We start from the raw sequence: 19,528 nt of genomic DNA on the forward strand, positions 1-19,528 counted from the left end.
GCACAAGAGTGAACGTTAATAAGATGTTTCCAATCAAGCCAGCCAGTGGTAACACCAGAGAAAATTATAAAACCAACACACACACACACACACACAACCATAAGATAGGATGGGATAGAAAGTCTCACAGTTGTGAATTTTGAATTATAATCTACCTAAAGGGCCCCTTGAGGATTCTCTGCCACCTCTGTCAATCATTTGGAAATACGTTCAGAGAAAGAGAAAAAAAAGAGCTGCTGAAGCACCTTTGTGTCTGATTTGATGTGAAAATGAGAAATCGTTTTTGGGGGGAGTGCCATGATGTGTCAGGGAGACAGGAAGCAGAGCCTCAATCGTGGAAGGAATGGAAATTAGAGAACAAATCGTTCTGTTCGGGTAGAATGAAAGCAGTGCCACCTTGAACTGCACCAGCTCGTAGCTAATGATCATGTTTTTCAGTGTCAATTTCAGCTGATGGGGGGGGGGGGGGGGGGTTGTTCTTGAATGCTGGCTTTATTTCAGGAGGGTTTATGGAGTCGATGGAGTCCTATGTTGTGTGCTACGTCCACATGTTTCCTGGCCTGGTCACATCTACTGGGACTCTCTGTCTATTAAACCACCAGCCCTCCTCTGAACCAGCGCTTCCTGGAGGGCCCTGCCTGCACTTCAGTGGCTCTTGTTGGAAAAGCTGGGAACGTTGAGCATTTTCCATTTTTCATCCGATTTATTTTTCCAACCTCAATATGAGGTGATTCCTTTGAACTGGGGTCTGGAATGCAAAGAGAGACGAGCACTTCTCTTAGATAAGCCTGGGCTTCATATAGGTTTGATTATTCTCTGACAATTCTTCCATCCAGCTCCAGAGAAATCGCTCCTCCTCTTCTGTTCCTTCTTCTCTCTTCTCTGACTGGACGGGGTCTCTGTCTTAGACCGATGTACTTATTTGAGCCTTGTTTCTCTAAAAATACCGCAGGGAATGCAGAATCACTTTTGATTTGAAGATTCCATTTCCCAGAAGAGATGCGGAACAATAATTGATCTAATTCAGAAATATTTGAATTTTGTGCGACATCTTTGTATGTCAGTTACACAATCAGTTTCTGAAACTACTCATGAAGCAAGTCTGCCACTGAGACTTCATGAAAAGGTAGAACAGTGAGGAACAGACCACCAGGGTGGAGAGCTTCAGTATGTTAGCTGACAGCTTCAATCATTTCTTAAAAAATCCAAACAGAAAGGAAGCCTTTTTCAAATCTTTGCTAGTCAAACTGTGTTGGCACTGGTTGTGTTTATGCTCTGAGATCACAAGAGGGATTTCAAAGGTCAATGTCCCACAATTCAGTACTGAAAGAATGGCTGTAAAGCATGTGTGCGCTCAGAGAGACGTGAAGGGAGGTGGGGTTGGGGGGCATTTTGCATTGTTGTGATCGAGGCCAAAAAGAGGCCATAGTGCAGATGGCAAGAATGATGGACAGCTAGATGTAAACAAGAAGGAAAACATGTCTGGTGTACAAAAACAATGATAACGTCCATCCATCCATCCTGCTAAGGGTGGCGGGGGTGGAGCCTATCCCAGCAGCCTTCCCCCTGGACAGGTCACCAGTCCATGGCAGGGCCAACACATAGAGACAGACAACCATTGGCTCTCCCAGTCACACCTACGGTCAATTTAGAGTCTGGATTAACCTGGTCCCTCTTGATGTCTTTGGACTGTGGAGGAAGCTGGAGTACCAGAGAGAACCCACACAGGAACAGGGAGAACATGGAGACTCACCCAGAAAGACCCCGTGCACCAGCTGGGGCTCGAATCCGGAACGTTCATGCTGTGAGGCGAAAGGTGACCACTGCACCACGACGCTGCCCCGACCACAACATAATAAACTAATTCTACCTCAATGTCTCCACCAAGCAAGGTGCACTTAACGATCCTATTTGTTTAGAAGAAACTGTGCAATGGTAATGATGTGATCACATGATATTCATCACACGCACAACAAAATCCATGTACAGCCATCAGTGTCCGACAGCTACGTGATAAGGAACCACAAATTATGACAGAAACTGTAAAAGAGATTTCAACAGGTTACAAAATGAAAATTCCTGCACTTGTTGCTCAGTCGATAGACGTAAAGGTTTAATGACATCTTACATTGTCGTAATGATGTTACGAAATTCAATCCTTCATGTATTCACGATTACAAAGAGCAACAATAACTGGTCTTGTTTGCAACTTTATCCAGTCACTGTCTCAGAAGTTGTGTTGGAAAAGGTTCTGGAAGCAAGGGGGGACACGGACAAACCTCAAAAATCCTCCCTGGGCTCCCTCAGGCTTTTGTGTTTTGAGATTTATTGACAACATCAATCCACAATCAATTATGATTTCAAATGAATCATTAACAAAAACTAATTATTAGTTTTAAGAATATCAGTAAGGATGGTCCAGACCTACAGAATAACATGTTTGAAAGTCCGTAGGAGTCCCCTGATAACCTGAAGAGCGGGCTGAAAAGAACAAGACATAATAGAAAAGCTGCTCTTCTCAGTGACGTATGACTGATAACAGATGATCAAAAAATATGTAATCAATGCATCATTCCGATGATTTCCCCTCGAAATAACAAACAGGAAATGGAACAATGGAACCACCTCAGAGGACAGACGGTCTCTGTGCGGTGCTCAGTCTCTTTCCTGAGTGCTTGAATCGACCGATCGGGATCTTCTGCTTTCGTGAACCAGCCTGATCGCAATGTTAGACATTTCTGCAATTTAGGGGGTTAAACAGGGTCCAGTTTTTGGCACAGTGGAGGGGGAGGACCCACTGAGGACTAGAAGGGAGGGAAGCGGGAAACAGTCCACACTTCCTCAGACAGGATACTGTGCTCCTATAAGAGGCATCCTGGAATCTATAGCCTCAAAGGCCTTACAAAGTCTTTCACACAAACACGCTTCTTTTCCTTTGACACATGACTGCATCGCGGAGATGGGGAACACACATACATGATACCAGCAGAGAGCTCAGCAGAACCTCAGCATGAGTGAAGTATGAAGGCCGAGAGAAGTGCGAGGAGCGGATGCCAACTTTGAGAGCAGAGAGCGACTTCAGACACCTTCACTTTGTTTCAAAGAGTAAAAAAAAGGCACTTAACTGGTAACAAAGAAGATTTAGTCCATCCATGCATTTCCTACTGCTTATCCAGTTAAGGGTCGCGGGGGTGGAGCCTATCCCAGCAGCCTTCGGGCGACAGGTTCACCCTGGACGGGTCACCAGTCCATGGCAGGGCAAACACGAGTAGAAAAAAACAAGAAGGTTTAATCAAGTGACATCATCATAAACATATTTATTCTTTTTTTTCAGAGGAGGGAAGAAGTTCAGGAATAGTTCTTCACATCTCCTGCGATACTGAAAAGATGCTCTTGTCTTCACAAGTAGTAACATAATTAAAAATAAGCACAAGCAGGACCCTTTTTAAAAAATAAGGTATTTCACCTTTACGACAATGATACTTTGTTGAATTTAGATTTTTTGGGGGGGGGAACATTTTAATTATCTATAATTAGTTTCTGATATTTAACAAACCACATAATTAACTGAGGGGGAGAAGAAAACATTTATCCACTGTGGATCAGCCCCAAAGTGGATACTTTTATATTCGATTAGATTTCAACTGTTCCTGTTTAAACTAATGAGATTTTCAAAGAACACGTGTCTGAGTTGAAGCTTACATCATATTTTTTTGTGAAATGTAGCCAACAAAAAAATGACCAGGAGAAAATTGTAGGACTTGCGGGCATCACTCGTCTTGTCGCATCTTCTCTCGCCTGCTGGGTTGGGAAACCCTCAGCCTGAGTTTGCAGTGCTGCCACCTGCTGTGCTGTTCAGACATTTGTCAACTGTCTTGATGCAGAGTGAAACGATCTTCTTGTGTAAGAGGACAAACGCGCAAAACTCCTACTAAATTTTCTTCAAACAAATATCCAAAAATCATATTATGACTTCCCGATTTATTTTAATCAAATAGCCATTTAACAAACCTCTACGGTCATCACATTTAACCCGGAACTGATTATTCTCAGGAGCGCTTGTTCTCCGACGGTCTCTTTTCCATGTTGCTCAAAACAAAACCCACAACCCGCGGTGTTCAAGGATGAATTGGGGCTCTGTCGACATTGGGGTTCTCGATGTTTTTTGGGCGTTTCTGTCTGTGTTTTTCTTTGTGGGGTTTGGAGCGTACAAAATCACGACACACCTGCCGGGAAAATATGAAACATATCGTCTTTACGTGCTGTTTCAGGATCTTATTCGATACGGAAAAACTAAACAAAACCTCAAACGCGCCGATTGGCTGAGTGTGTTCGACGTCCCCAAAAGGTGGCCAAATATTTCGTTTAGGCTTTAGTTTTATTGTTAATACATGAAATACTTCTATGTGGGGATTTTCAGGTATTGAAGCAGGGACTTGCTTGTGTGTCCTTCAGGTGGTTCTGGCACTTCTACGCCGTCTCTGTAGGCTGGAACGGTCTTCTTCTCGCCCTGTCAGCCAGCCTGCTTCTACAGCAGCAGTCATACCCACAGTGGTTGACAGGGATAGTTGACATTCTGACTGGTGCACCGAGCACAGACGGTTCAGGTGGGTCGACATGCCGCTGCTCTGGTTAACCCTGCATTTCCTGTTTCATATCTGACGGTAGTCATGTTTGTAGTCCCGCAGCTGTCTACTTTACTGGTGCAGCTGCTGCTCTGGATCCACTCCCTCCGGAGGCTGCTGGAGTGCCTGTTTGTCAGTGTTTTCTCAGGTGGAGTCATCCATTTGGTGCAGTATCTGTTTGGTCTGGGCTACTATATTTTACTGGGGTTGACGGTGCTCTGCTCAGACCGCCTTGGAAAAGGTGAGGCTGCAGTGAGTCCTGGCTAAATGTCCCCTGTGGTTCCTCTGTGGTGTGTCATTGCGCCTGTCATGATCGTAGGGAGCGGCGGCCTCCTCTCCCAGCTGAACTGGTTCCATGCAGCAGGGGTCACACTTTTCATCTTGGCCTCTCTGCTGCAGCATCAGTCCATGGTCCTGCTGGCCCGCCTTCGCACCGGAAATTCAGGTGAAATTGTGCAGTTGTTTTGGCTATGAGTGTTTCTTCATGTTTTAGGGCTTTAACAACACACATGGACCTGGTAACACTAAACATACACTATTATTAACTACCAGGACGCAGGGCCATCAGGAGCTGTTAGGGGCTTCAGTTGCTAGACGGCCACTCTACCTCTGAGCCATGCCCCCCCCCCCCCCCCCCCCCCCCATTAAGCACTACACTGCTCAAAAAATTAAAGGAACACTTTTTAATCAGAGTATGGCATCAAGTCAGTTAAACTTCTGGGACACTGATCTGGTGGGTTAAGCAGCAGAGGGGGTTGTTACTCCGTTTCAGCTGCTTTGGTGTTAATGAAATTAGCAACAAGTGCACCAGAGGGGCAGCAATGAGACAACCCCCAAAACAGGAGGGGTTTTACAGGTGGAGGCCACTGACATCCCTCCCCCTATCTTTTCAGACTGTTTTTCACTAGTTTTCCATTTGGCGAGGGTAAGTGTCACGAGTGATAGCATGAGGTGGTACCTGCATCCAACAGAGGCTGCACAGGCAGTCCAACTGCTCCAGGATGGCACATTAATACGTGCCATTGCCAGAAGGCTTGCTTTGTCTCCCAGCACTGTCTCAAGGGCATGGAGGAGATTCCAAGAGACAGGCAGTTACTGTAGGGGAGCTGGACAGGACTGTAGAAGGTCCTTAACCTGTCAGCAGGTCCAGTATCTGCTCTTTGACTGCCAGAGCCCTTCAAAATGACCTCCAGCAGGCCACTGGTGTGAATGTCTCTGACCAAACAAGAACCTCATGCTGCCTGTAACATCGTTCTGCATGACCAGTTTGGAGGTGGGTCAGTAATGGTCTGGGGAGGTATCTCCATGGAGGGACGCACAGACCTCGAAAGGCTTGACAAAGGCCCTGTGACTGCCAGTCAGTATGAGGATGAAATCCTTGGACCCTAGACCCTAAGCTGGTGCAGTGGGTCCTGGGTTCCTCCTGGTGCAGGACAGTGCCTGGCCTCATGTGATGAGAGTTTGCAGGCAGTTCCTTGAGGTTGAAGGAATTGATACCATTGATTGGCCCAGGCGCTCACCTGACAGAAACCCAACAGAACACCTCTGGGACATTATGATCAGTCCATTCAACGCCACAGGGTTGCACCACAGACTGTCCAGGAGCTCATGACGCCCTGGTCCAGATTTGGAAGGACTTACCCCAGGACACCATCTGTTGTCTCATGAGGATCTTGCCCTGTCGTGGTCAGGCATGCATAGAAGCACATGGGGGCCATATGAACTACTGAATATGAACATTGCTGCAATGAAATTTCAACAAAATGGACTTGCCTGCCGCATCGTTTTTTCACTTTGATTTTTGGCGTGTCTTTCGATTCAGTATTCTGTAGGTTGATGATTTTCCATCCATCTTGTTTGGTTTATCTGGGGTCAGGTCGCAGAGAAACCCAGACTTCCCTCTCCCCGGCTACTTGGTCCAGCTCCTCCCTGGGGATGCCGAGGCGTTCCCAGGCCAGCTGAGATGCATTGTCTCCCCAACATGTCCTTGGTCTCCCCCAAGACCTCCTACCTTTTAGAACAGCCTTGAACACCCCCCCCCCAGGGAGGAGTCTGGGAGTCATTCTGACCAGATGCCCCAGCCACCTCATCTGTCTGCCCTTGATGTGGAGGAACAGCGGTTCTACTCTGAGCTCCTCCCAGATGGGAGAGCTTCTCACCCTATTGTCACCCTCTAGAAGAAACTCATTTCAGCTGCTTGCACCCATGATCTTGTCCTTTGGGTTGATAATTTTCATTTCTATCAAATAATGTGGCATACCCTCTTTCCTAACACATTACCCAGTCCATATCAGTGGAGATATCCAGCATGACTTTTTTTTCTCCATTGAGATCTGATGTGTTTTCAAGTTATTCCTTTATGTTGTGAGCAGTATATTTATTTAAGCTCAGGCCCTCGCAGGGGGTCAGGAGCAACAGAGGGGAGAAAGGTGTCTGCCTTCCAGACAAGCCGTGTATTTCCCTCAAGAGTGGCTCGTTCTTTGTATTTATGTATTCCTCTTCTGTGACATCCTGCAGGAAGAGTGGAGACGCTGGTCCACAAAGAGCCAAAGGGAGGATGGTTCCAGCTGGTGTCGTGCCCGCATTACTTTGCCGAGCTGCTGATCTACATCGCACTCAGCTTGGTGTTGGGAGGCTTCTCTGTCACCTGGTGGCTTGTTGTCCTCTATGTGCTCTGCAACCAGGCACTGGCGGCCCAGCTCTGTCATGACCTTTACATCAGTAAATATGAGTCCTATCCAAGGCACAGAAAAGCATTTATACCTTTTGTGCTGTGACGACGTGTCCACGTCATCGGGGGACCTGTAAGTGGAGAACTCCATCTCACCTTTCTGGAATAAAAGGAGTAGCTCAGTGGTCAGCAGCCCACCACTTGTTCTCCGTGGCTCACAGTCAGAGAGACTCCAGGTGAGAGGTCATGTTTCTGAAGCTGATTACGTGTGAGCGTCTCCAGAAGCAAGTCTGTTGCACATGGAGCTTGATCTCGAAATAATGCAGGATAATTCCTGTTAAAGTCACGCTGGAATCCTCAGTAGAATGTCGCTGGATGTTTAGACTGCTGCTGTAATAACCAGCGTCGAGACATGAGGCACTGGAGCGTGCAAGACTTTGCTTGATATTTTCCCATCACGTCATGTACAATGTCACAACTTATCTTGTGCGGCAGCAAATTCCTGCCAAATTACAAACAGGATTTACTTTCCACTGTGTGAACAGGGCTCCTACTGTTGATGTCCTTCCCGACTTCTGTATGCTGGAGCAACCACATAGCTTGTCATTATTTTTAGCAAATATACTGGTCATATTTGACATGGAGTCCTCAGTTTATGTTTTAAAGAATGAATGTTCTCATAATCATGTAAATGTATTTGTAAAACTGTGTAAGAACCTTGTATGTAAGCAAGAGCATGAATACAGTCCTGTATCAATAACAAGGCCACAGACTGAGGAGGTGCTGTACTTTTTGTGTATATGTACTCTTGGTACATTGATTTAAAGTTCTTAAATATACGCAATTTTTTTTGTGTATGTGCTCCGATGTCTATTGCTATTAACACTGGAAAAGCCATTAAAGAGTGAGACAATGGGAGTCACACACTGCTGATTATGACAATAGATATTCATTCAAATCCACACAAGCACATCCACAGGAAGGAAGTATTAGATATTTATGACACTATTTTAATGTAACAAATAATTCAAACCATTAAAGTTTGATGTTCTACTGAAGAGATTTCGCATATTATCAGTTTTCCCAGTACAGAAGTTAGGAACATGTTTTAATCTGTCTTGAGGCATGTATTTTGTTCTTTTTTCATTTTGTTCTAATCTACAGCATCAAATGCATCAGTAAATACCAAACTTGTGAATTTTGAAGCTTTAATATATCTTAAAAAGTTGTTGCAGACAAGTAGCTAAACTACAGAGGTTGTCAAGGGCGTTAAACTCCATCGAGACTGTGGGAGGAAGCTGGAGTACCAGAGAGAACCCACACAGGAACAGGGAGAACATGCAGACTCACCCAGAGTGAACCCGCAACCTTCTTGTTTCGAGGTGACAGTGCTGACCTGCACCACCGTGCTGCCTTGAAATGAGTTCATTCATTCATCCTCTTCCGCTTATTCCTTTCTATTAAGGGTTGGGGGGGGGGGGGGGTCTGGAGCCAGTGACGTGCGGTCAAGGAGGGCAATTGAGGCCGTGCCTCACCTGTCATCATGGAAAGAAAAAAATGTAAATTGAAAAAAATAAATGCAATCATTGTATTTATCCTTTGATTTGTACTATTAAGTTATATTGCTTTTAACTAAACCAGTTTTAAGTAATTTTTTATTCAAAATCACCGATTTTTCATTTTTATGGTTCAAATACTGAGAAGACCGCTGGAGCCAGCGTCTACGGCGAGAGGTGGGGTTCACCCTGGATAGGTTGCCAGTCCATCACAGGGCCAACATAGAGAGATGAACAACCATTCACGCCTACGGTCAATTTAGAGTATCAATCAGCCTCGTCCCCTCTTGATGTCTTTGGACTGTGGAGGAAGCTGGAGTACCAGAGAGAACCCACACAGGAACAGGGAGAACATGGAGACTCACACAGAAAGATCCCGTGCTGCAGCCGGGACTCGAACCCGGAACCTTCTTGCTGTGAGGCGACAGTGCTGACCACTGCACCACCGTGCAGCCTTGATGTGAGTTGTTTAACCTTAATAAATCAGACACTGATGGCACAGCACTGTACCTCTTTATTTTCGACCAAAAATACTTTGCGTGTGTCAGGGGGTATTTGACTAAAAAATATTTAAAAGGCGGTACGTCACTAAAAAAAAGTTTGAGAACCACTGTCATAGGGCACCATGTAATCAGATGGTCTACATTTACAGCTACGACAGTCATTGGTATCTGTGGACGTGAGGAGAGGAGACTTGTGGTTAACAGAGAGAGATGGATAGCTGACAAATGGGAATTCACGTTGTAACAGTTCGTCCTATTCTTAACTAAGGTTTATATAATATTATTCAGTGTGGATAACTATTTAAAAAGCTTATAAACCTAGGGCGATGGGCGCACGAACTTTTGGCTGCTTGCCAGCTGTTTGTGACCGGAAGCTGTCAAACATGTGCACGTCATACGACGTCTTCTCTGGCGATGCGTTTACGGACTACCGTAATAACTGCTGCTCAGTGTCAAAATTGGGGACACTTCTGGGGACAGCTTTCATCGGGGACAGCTCACCCAAATCAGGGGCAGTCCCCAGAAAACGAGGGATGTCTCGTCACCGTAATCCACTGAACTACTCTATTTACATGAGTTTTGGGCTGTATATACTGAACTATTTACATTACATTAGTTTGGGGGTATTTACAGATTCTATTTACATTCAAACAGAAGTATTTACTTGACATTTTCCAATGAACCATTGGTGTCACACTGCACAGCTATCCTGTGCCTGTCCTCTGCTCCGCGCCCGGAGGTCTGGCCCTGGGAGGTTCCCTGTTGCTTCCTCCACCTCATCTGCCTCTGGCCCCAACAAGTCCCCACTGCTGAGGCAAATGTTGCAGAGGACTACGCAGCAGGCAATGACAAAAGTTAAAGAAGATGGACCTCCGTCTGCTTTTTAAAATTCCAAAAGCTCTCTCCACCACGCATCTGGCTCTTGACAGGTGGCCACTGGAACGCACCTGGAGGTGCTGGCTCTGAAGAGGCTTCCGATAGGGGGGGGAGCCATGGGCTGCCTGAGGCAGGGGTAGCCACCATCACCCAGGGTGCAGAAGCCCGGCGGTGGATATTTCTGCTGCAGGTAAAGCAGGAGGGAGTGGACGGAGGCCTTGTTCCTTTAGCTCACTTGAGCATATTTATTAGACATTACATCGACCTGTGTAATCTTCTTCTTCGGCGGCGTTCACATAAAAAAACAACAAAAAGAAAAAACCACGCACACAACGCAAGACCGAACTCCGCGGGCTCTCCGCTCAGCATCACAACTGCGACCCACAGTGAAAACAGGACACTGCACTTCAGTGTCCAAACACGTCACACCTCTCACTGCAAAGGAAGTACACCACAATGATGTTTCTTAACACATGGCCACAGGTGTGGGCGGGGTCGCGCGATTTGAGGCCACTGCAGCGGGCGTGGTTTCCTTGGTGATCTCTAAATATTTAGCTTTACACTCAGAGACACATTTAGATTTAAATGTAACATTTAGATTTAACATTTGGATTTACGTTTAAATCTTATTTTTATATATGAATATCCATCCATCCATTTTCTTCCGCCCCCCCCGCTTCCCTCCTGTTGAGGGTCGCGGGGGGGGGGGGGTTGGAGGGGTGGAGCCTATCCCAGCAGCCTTCCCCCTGGACAGGTCAATTTAAGGTCTGGATTAACCTGGTCCCTCTTGATGTCTTTGGACTGTGGAGGAAGCCTGCTGTAAGAATACGGTCAAATCCTGACAGTATATTACTGTTTTCACTTAAAACAGTAATATACTGTAGAAAACAATGTATTCTGGGCAATATTTCTGGGCACTTTACTGTTATAGCATTGCATTTTGGGAGTGATGTTTAAATAAACGGTAAAAATACGGTACAATACAGTATTTCAAGAGGCACATGTCAAGAAGCCACTCTTCTTCTACTTGAGAATCCTCTATCACCACACAACAGGTAAGTTGAATTAGCCTCCCCTTTATCTTTTCTGGTGATGTTTGCCTTCTAAAAGGTACTTCTGTTGAATATCCTAAACTGTGAGTGATCAGTAAGCTTGAAGGAAAGTACAGCAGTATTGTTTAGCAACTTGCTATCATCATTTTGTAGGTAAGGACACATTTCTGAACAGTTCAATTAAGTTCGCCGTGTTCTTTTTCTGTTTTGTTTTTTTGGTTGGTGAGCAGCTACAAACATAATTGTGCTTCTATTTTGGGGGGTTTGGAGTATTTCCTGTGATTCTGTGCATCACATGAATGGATAACTTTTGTGGTAACAGCTGACAGCAGCTAACATCAAAAGACAAAATTTAGTAGAGCAAGTTTAAACTCTTTAATGCTTTTGGATCACAAGTTAAAGAAGGGGCTGCACGGTGGAGCAGTGGTCCTCACTGCTGCCTTGCAGCAAGAAGGTTCCGGGTTCCAGTCCCTGCTGCAGCACGGGGTCTTTCTGTGTGAGTCTCCATGTTCTCCCTGTTCCTGTGTGGGTTCTCTCTGGTACTCCAGCTTCCTCCACAGTCCAAAGACATCAAGAGGGACCAGGTTAATCCAGACTCTAAATTGACCGTAGGCGTGGCTGGGAGAGCCAATGGTTGTCTGTCTCTATGTGTTGGCCCTGCCATGGACTGGTGACCTGTCCAGGGTGAAGGCTGCTGGGATAGGCTCCACCCCCACCACCCTTAATAGAAAGGAATAAGTGGAAGATGACGACGATGAATGAAGTTAAAGAAGTACTGACATGTAGTGACCAGCTTCTCTGTTTGCAATTTACTACATCTTCAACCTGCAGTACCAGGAGGAGGCTGCCTGCACTCTCGAGTTCCTTCAAAGGTAAGGTTCTTGTTGTCCACCAGACCTTTTTCACAGCATTTTTACATGGAATTGCAGGCTAAACCCAGGTGTTACTAATGACAGTCATAAGGGTTCCTTCCCTATTATGATATAACCTGCCACTTGCCACCGTTCTTCATCTTATTATTATATTATTATTCTCTCTCTCTTAACCTTTTTTATGATGTACATTTAGATTTTTCGTGATTATGTCTGCATTTCTTTTTTCCCTAGTATATTGTCTTTTTTTATTATTATATTTTTGAGGCTGGTCAGCTCTTGACATCCCAGTTCCGGACATCAGGGGCTGCCAGATGTATATTTTAGTTTTAAATAATTTTAAATAATTTTGATAAGCTGTTTGCTACTTGCACAGTTGCCGGAGTGTTGCAATTTTCATTTCACTGCTGTTGTACCTGTACAATTGTGCACGTGACGAATAAATCTCTTGAATCTTGACTATGATCTCTAATCTCAGGCTGTTGTGTGTTTTTCAGGCGCTTCATCGGGATCAACCAAGGCCAGCCGGGGCAAGACGATCCCCAAGAGGACAGGGAGAGTCGTTCAGAAGAAGTCCACCAGGTCAACTGCCATGTTTCCATTCTCCTGAAAAAATAATGGACTTCGAGTGGGATTTCATAGGCATTTTCACCTTTCTTCTGCTTAAATGTGGGTATTTAGCACTGCAGAAAAATGTTGTTTATGATGACTATGTTCTGTTCTTAGAGGTCTCTGACCCTCTGACTTTTGATGTTTTCATAAGTTTTAAAATGTTAACAAATCTTTGACATAAATGCTGGGTTTAATAAATGTTGCTGGTAAGATATTTTCAAGTCTCTTCTTTTCCATAGATTTTTTTTTTTACCGCTGCATTTAAATTAACTGACTTATAGTCGTGCTGTTTTTACCAACATGACTTAATTGTATTTTCTTTGCAATTATGGCGATGTTTTGTTGGTGATATAAAAAGAAATATTGTGGCTAACACTGTAAATCCAGCAATTTACGGTGTTTTAATATACAACAGTAATAAACTGTAAATTAAGCTTACAGTAAGCAAACTGTATAAAAACAGTAATATACTGGAAACCCTGCTGCCAGTAGTCTACTGTAAAAATCAAGAAAAAATGGTAATGCACTGTAATTCAGCACATTAATTACAGTACATTGCTGTTGGTATTATTACAGTAATTTACTGTAAAGTATATAACAGTAAAAAATACTGGAACCACTGCTGCCAGTATTTTACTGTTAATTTACGGGACAATTGTTTACTGTGCAGAGTACCAGAGAGAACCCAGCAGGAACAGGGAGAACATGCAGACTCCACCAAGAGAGACCCTGTGCTGCAGCCGGTGCTCCACCCACAACCTTCTTGCTGGGGGGCCACAGTGAGGACCACTGCTCCACCATGCCGCCCTCACATGATCATATTTTTGACAAATACATATATCCAATACATACATATATATATATATATATATATATATATATATATATATGTATATATATATAACATATATCATGTTGTTTTACATGAATTTCTGTCTCAAATGTGAGGAAAGTGAGCTAAATGTTGAAAATATACCAGCTAGTAAAATTGTATCTGAGTTTTCACATCTGGCGCCCCACACACTTGTCCTGAAAGCACTGCACACTGTGGGAAGCAGGAGTTCATGTGTGTCTCCAATCTGAGCTACGCAGGGCAGGAGAAGCAGTTTTACAGAGGGAATAATTGCCCCCCTAGACCAGAGCAGGTGGATAGAGAGGGATGACCTGTTTCATCACGATGCCCACAGCTTGATGAAGTAGCATCATTGTCAGCAACAGCTGGGATGGAATATGAAGCACGTGGGAACTCAGTAAATTAAATTATTGGAAAATAAAAATAAAAGTCAAGCACCATACACAAGGTTTTACTTGATGGAGTAGAATTTTTAAAAAAAGTATTGCTCTTTTTATCCTTGATATGTGACAAAGAACATTTGAACATTATAGCCTGCACCCTGCTGAACTAAATCCAGCTCCTGACACTCCTCCCCGCTGCATGCCACAGGGTTCGATCCCCTGAGCGGTCCCTCATGTCAGAGGTCAACCGCCTCTGCTTCAACACTCGGCTCGCCTTCCTGAGGGCTCCTGCTCATTCCCCTGCTGACTCTTGGATTCTGTTCTTAGAATTTTGCTGATTGATCATTGTTTTTAAGTTGGGCTCAGAAAAAATCAGTCATTAGGAGAAAATGTATTGGTAGAATGGTAAAGATACTGTGACAAAAACACCACAGGAAAACATCCCTCTGAAATTTAAAAGCGTGTTGGGTTAGAAGACAAATGATGGACAGTATCCCCACAGAAGAGCACGCTGGACTAAATATCACATTTCATTAAATATGTAAGAAAGCAGTAAGTTCATGTGAACACTCCAGAAACTGTGCAGAACTCCCTGTCGGAGCGAAGGACCTGAATTCAGCAGGAAAAAAAACGCTTCTCTGTACCAACGTTTGGACGCAATCCACCAGTAGGTGGCGGTAACGCGTCTTGAAGCTGGTTGCCAACTGTCCATTTAAAGAAACGAAGAAGACAGGCCGTTCGTGACGTGTGTCAGCGAGGACTTCTTCCTCAATTTGTAGAGGTTGCTAGTATGAAGTTAGGCGCTCGTGTTGCCGGTGATATTAAGTGATTCGCGTTAGTGAAGTGAACGCGGTCCTCGCTGGGTGTTTAGAAAGCAACGATGCCTCTCACGCTCGGCGGCGGGGATGGACGGGCAGCTAGAACCGGAATGAGGGTCGTTTTTCCGCTCGCCGCCGCTGTGTTGTTGTTGTCGGTCGGAGTTTCTGCGATTCCAGAGGAACAGAAACCTGCTCAGGAGCAGCCCCCACAAGAGGTACGAACTCACTTTTTTGTCTTTTAAACACTTTCTCGTTCTCATTCAGGAGCTATTTTGACGCGAGCGGTGCCGCTGCCTCCGAGCTAGCTGCTACATGCTAAACGCTCATTGTGTTGCTGTTGTCGGGTGTTGGTAGCTAAAGTTAATCACTCATCTTTGATTAACGCTGGCTAAAACATTGTTAGGGAGAAAGGTTAGATTAGATCATGTTTATTTGCTGGGGCGGACTGCCAAACGTCATCTGTGCTCCTTTACTCCGATTGAGCTGAGCAGGACAGACGCTCGAGTTGGCTTCCCACTTGTCTCTCCGGATGTCAGTGTGTTGATGTTCTTTACAGAAAGCCACTAGTCCTCATCCCGTAGGACCAGTCGTTTCTGAAGATGATTCCAGCAAAGCAAACCTGGGCTTCATCCACGCCTTTGTGGCCTCCATCTCTGTCATCATCGTGTCTGAGTTGGGAGACAAGACCTTCTTCATCGCAGCCATCATGGCCATGCGATACAACCGCCTCACTGTGCTGGCAGGCGCCATGCTGGCTCTGGGGCTCATGACCTGCCTCTCTGGTTAGTAGTGTGTCCCTGTTGTTTCTATGTGTATTTATAAGATTCGTGATTCCTCCTTCTTGGAAGTAATTAAGCAGCCATTGTGCTCCCCCACAGTGCTGTTCGGCTACGCCACCACCATCATCCCCAGAGTCTACACATACTATGTGTCCACCGCTCTGTTTGCCATCTTCGGCATACGCATGCTGAGAGAGGGGCTGAAAATGAGTCCTGATGAGGGCCAGGAGGAGCTGGAGGAGGTGCAGGCAGAGATCAAGAAGAAGGATGAAGAGGTACAGTTCCATGCACAAGTTTGAGCCCCACACCTCCCCGCTGTGCGGCCACGGTGCCAACCACTGCACCGCTGTGCCAACCTGGCTAATGGGATTTACAACATCCCTCCATGTCCTTCTGACCCAAAGCGCCATGTTGGTCTTTACTACCCAGTTGACTCATGTATTACAGGCACCATATTGCCATTTGCCAGCTTAATATTTCGGTTCCCTGGTGTATTTATTAATATCGGCATGTATTTGTGGTCAACAAGTTCCCAGTTGCAGCTCTACAGATCACATGACTGCGAGTGGCGTCACTCACCATAACCTGAGTTTGACCTCCATTATTTCCTGAAACTAAAACACCTTCATTGTAAAATGTGGAAAGATGCAGGCCTGGCTTTTTATTTCGGTTTGTGTGATACTGGGCACATCAGAGACCCAAATGTAGAGGCACTGGGACTGAAAACAGTCAGTTTTTCATCATATTTCCCTTCAATAATTACCAGGAAGAGTTATAAAATAGTGTTGTTACATCAGAAGATTGTGTTTTTTAATATTTGTGTTGTTGAAGATGTTGTGATCGCTTGGTGGTGTGGCAGCTTGGAGGTTTCTGTCACCTCCAGGGGAGCCCGCAGCAGCCAGAAATGTGTTTTGTCATCTGGGGACTCCTGCTGCTGACTGTGGCCACATCTCTCTCAAACGCCATCATTACTTTAAGAAGTGCAACACACTTTTACAAGTCACAAAACCGCCTGACTGTGTTGGCAGCTCCAGCGCTCCAAACTGGCCAATGGGACTCCAGATGTGGAGGCTGGATCAGGGACTGCCTTACCTCAGAGGAAGTGGAACAACCTCATCTCGCCCATCTTCATCCAAGCCCTGACCCTCACCTTCCTCGCAGAGTGGGGGGACCGCTCCCAGCTGACCACCATTATTCTAGCAGCCCGGGAGGTTTGTATTTTAATCCGATGCTAATGTACCAAAGGTATACATTTTCGGGAAGCTTTATGCACCCTTTCATGAATACCCAGGATCCATTTGGAGTGGCTGTGGGCGGGACACTCGGACACTGCTTGTGTACAGGCCTGGCTGTGATCGGAGGAAGAATGATCGCCCAGAAAATATCTGTTAGAACAGGTAAGACGTTGCCATGTCTCGTGTCCAGAGAGGTCAGAGGTCACTGTTCAGGGTTTGATGCGTCTCGGTTGTGGCTGAATTATGTTTGTGTCTTGAGCTCATCAGATGTGTCCCCCTCCCTCCTGCACTTGGAGTCTCTAGAATGCAGGAAGAGCAAGAAACTCATTTTAGCTCAAAGCTAACGGTGCTCCCATGGCCACGAGCTGCAAACAGCAGATAAACCACCCAGAAAAGTCTGTTTACAAACTGTCAAGCGCGTCTTCCAGCTGCGGCGTTGCTCCGGTCCTATGCTCACCAATCCACAGTCACATGGAAGTCAAACCTTCGGTTCTTCGGCTCCTTCGGTTGGACGCTGGCTGACAGCAACCCAGCCGGTGCCTTCAGCTGAACCGTCTCACTCGTTCACTGTTCCACTGAAGTGGGACGGTTTGTTTTTGTAGCTCAAGTCCGAGTGTTTGTTCATGGCCGAGCGTACAGCTGGACGAGGAACTCTTGGATTGTAGAGAATTCTGTTTGAGTTTGTAAACAGATGTGTCATTGTTAGCCATCAGACACCGTTAGCCACGAGCTAAATCCACGTGGCTGAATCTTTTTGTATTCTGAAGTGACAAAGTCGTGATGTAGGAGAAAAAAGCACTGATGTGAGCTCAAACATCTATTTGAGAGTACTTGAAAGCCAAATCACGTGGGGTGAAGTTTCCCTTTAAACTCAGGTAATCCAGCTAATCAAAGCCGACTGATCCCGCTGCCGCTGCGAGAAGACCAGGAGTTGCCTCTGCTTTTTTGCTGGTGTGACGTGTTTGACAAAGGTGGTCACCACCCTGGAAAAAGGGAAAGTTGCTGACAAGAAAGTGCCAGAGTTCCATCTTTGGGCTTCTCTTGTCCAGTAGAAAGCAGCATGGTAACTTCTGCAGTGCCAGCCTTGTTCAGGCCCACACACCGACGAGTGAGATCAGGTGTGTGCTGGAAGGCGTTGGTATCCGTGGAGTTGTTTGGCTCCAGGCCAAACAAAGGAGGAGGTGTAGCAGCAAATCAGCGTTTATCAAAGTAAATAATCCACCATATGAGGTGTGGAAGAACGCTGGCTGAGTGCGAAAGGGAGACAGCAGAGCAGGTGGGCGTCTGGGAAGGCGGGGTTAAGTAGGTCTAACTGGGAACGCTGGCCAGGTGCTCCCAGTTAGACCTACTGACCTGGCTGCTTCAGACCTGCAGGGACACAAACACAGAACACTACACAGGACCCTGGCCTGGGGCCGCCACACCAGACACAAAGACAAAGGTCCAGGTGTTGGTGGGTGAGGACAGGCTCTACAGCCTGCCATGTTAAATCATGTTCCAATGGTTGTGGACTCATCAGTGTCCTGTATTTCCCACTTGTACCAGCTGGGGTCGCTCTTGCCCAGCCAACCATGTCGTTGTTTGTCTTAGTCAACAGCATGAACTCATCCGCTGTTTTCTGTTGTTTTTTTCATTTTGCCACTGTAGTTACAATCATCGGAGGGATTGTTTTCCTGGCGTTTGCACTCTCCGCCCTCTTCATCAAGCCAGAAGCTGGATTTTAATTGGATGAAAGACTTTTCAAGTTCACCTTGTACATATGTTTAAAATGTGGTTTAGTTGCTGTAGAGAGATTGTAGTTTTGATTCTCTAGGCGTCAAAATGTAAGTGAGTAAACGGAGAGCATAAATCCCTGTTCTCCATTCTAAGAAAGCCTCTGTTCCACTACGACGACTACGACTAACTCAGTGTCAGGGGGAGGGGGAGGGGGAGGAATACCCAAGCGTGTTTAACTACTGCCCAAGGTCAAAAGCTGCTGGGAGGTGTAGTGTTTGGCTGTTTCCGTTGGTCTTTGAGAGGCTCGGGATCACCTGAGAGAACCGTAGTGGAGCAGAGGCTCGAAGACCCTTTAAAATGCCTTTTTGTTGCTTTTAAATGTGGAATGGTGAGCCCACTGTCGTCAGCAGTGAAGGCAGTCGTCCATTTGCTCACCGATGGGCTGCGGTCAGTGGTACAGTTACACCTTTTTTCCTTCAGTGTATTGAAACTACAAACACAGAGCACATGACTATGTTTTGGTGATCTTATATGAGTTGAACTTTTACTTTAAGAAGAGATGTAATCCAAATATTTCCCTGAGTTTTCCCTGTTGCATTGATACATTGGAGCGTGCGGGTTTTTTTGTTTTTTTTATTTGTTTTTTTCTGAGAGGGAGAGGCCCTGAATCTGCAACAAACGTGAACAGGAACCACACGGAACTACGACAGTCACTCCTTTAGGGTGGAGCTGAAGCAACACCTCACCTTTTTATGTCAGACCTATTTATTTAGCTTGAGTTCCTTTATTGTCCAGCGTACGTACTGTAGACGCAAAGGGTGGGAGTGGTTACATGTAACAAGGAGTGGAAATATTTTTTTAAGTCGAAGCTGCATTGTCAATATTTGACAGGCTGTGAAATACACCTGAGCTGTTTGTCACGAGGAGCGATTGAAATGCCTATAAATCAAAATGTTCAATAAAAATGTTTCATGTGC

General features: G+C 45.5%; 2 protein-coding genes across 2 annotated transcripts; both read left to right on the forward strand.

The window, feature by feature from the left end:
• The first annotated feature begins 4,094 nt into the window (after positions 1-4,094).
• On the forward strand, positions 4,095-8,374 carry srd5a3 (steroid 5 alpha-reductase 3). Its single transcript, XM_086224079.1, has 5 exons — positions 4,095-4,348; positions 4,456-4,607; positions 4,681-4,866; positions 4,945-5,070; positions 7,143-8,374. Exons 1-5 carry the CDS (start codon positions 4,125-4,127, stop codon positions 7,400-7,402), a joined length of 948 nt encoding a protein of 315 aa, XP_086080205.1. The 5' UTR covers positions 4,095-4,124; the 3' UTR covers positions 7,403-8,374.
• A 6,344-nt stretch (positions 8,375-14,718) lies between these two features.
• tmem165 (transmembrane protein 165) lies at positions 14,719-19,528 on the forward strand. Its single transcript, XM_086224002.1, has 6 exons — positions 14,719-15,036; positions 15,378-15,603; positions 15,700-15,875; positions 16,629-16,811; positions 16,892-16,997; positions 18,483-19,528. Exons 1-6 carry the CDS (start codon positions 14,884-14,886, stop codon positions 18,557-18,559), a joined length of 921 nt encoding a protein of 306 aa, XP_086080128.1. The 5' UTR covers positions 14,719-14,883; the 3' UTR covers positions 18,560-19,528.

The sequence above is a fragment of the Aulostomus chinensis genome, chromosome 14 (genome assembly GCF_037954235.1).
Source record: "Aulostomus chinensis isolate RoL2024-O1b breed Wild chromosome 14, RoL_Achi_v1.0, whole genome shotgun sequence".
Classification (NCBI taxonomy): domain Eukaryota; kingdom Metazoa; phylum Chordata; class Actinopteri; order Syngnathiformes; family Aulostomidae; genus Aulostomus; species Aulostomus chinensis.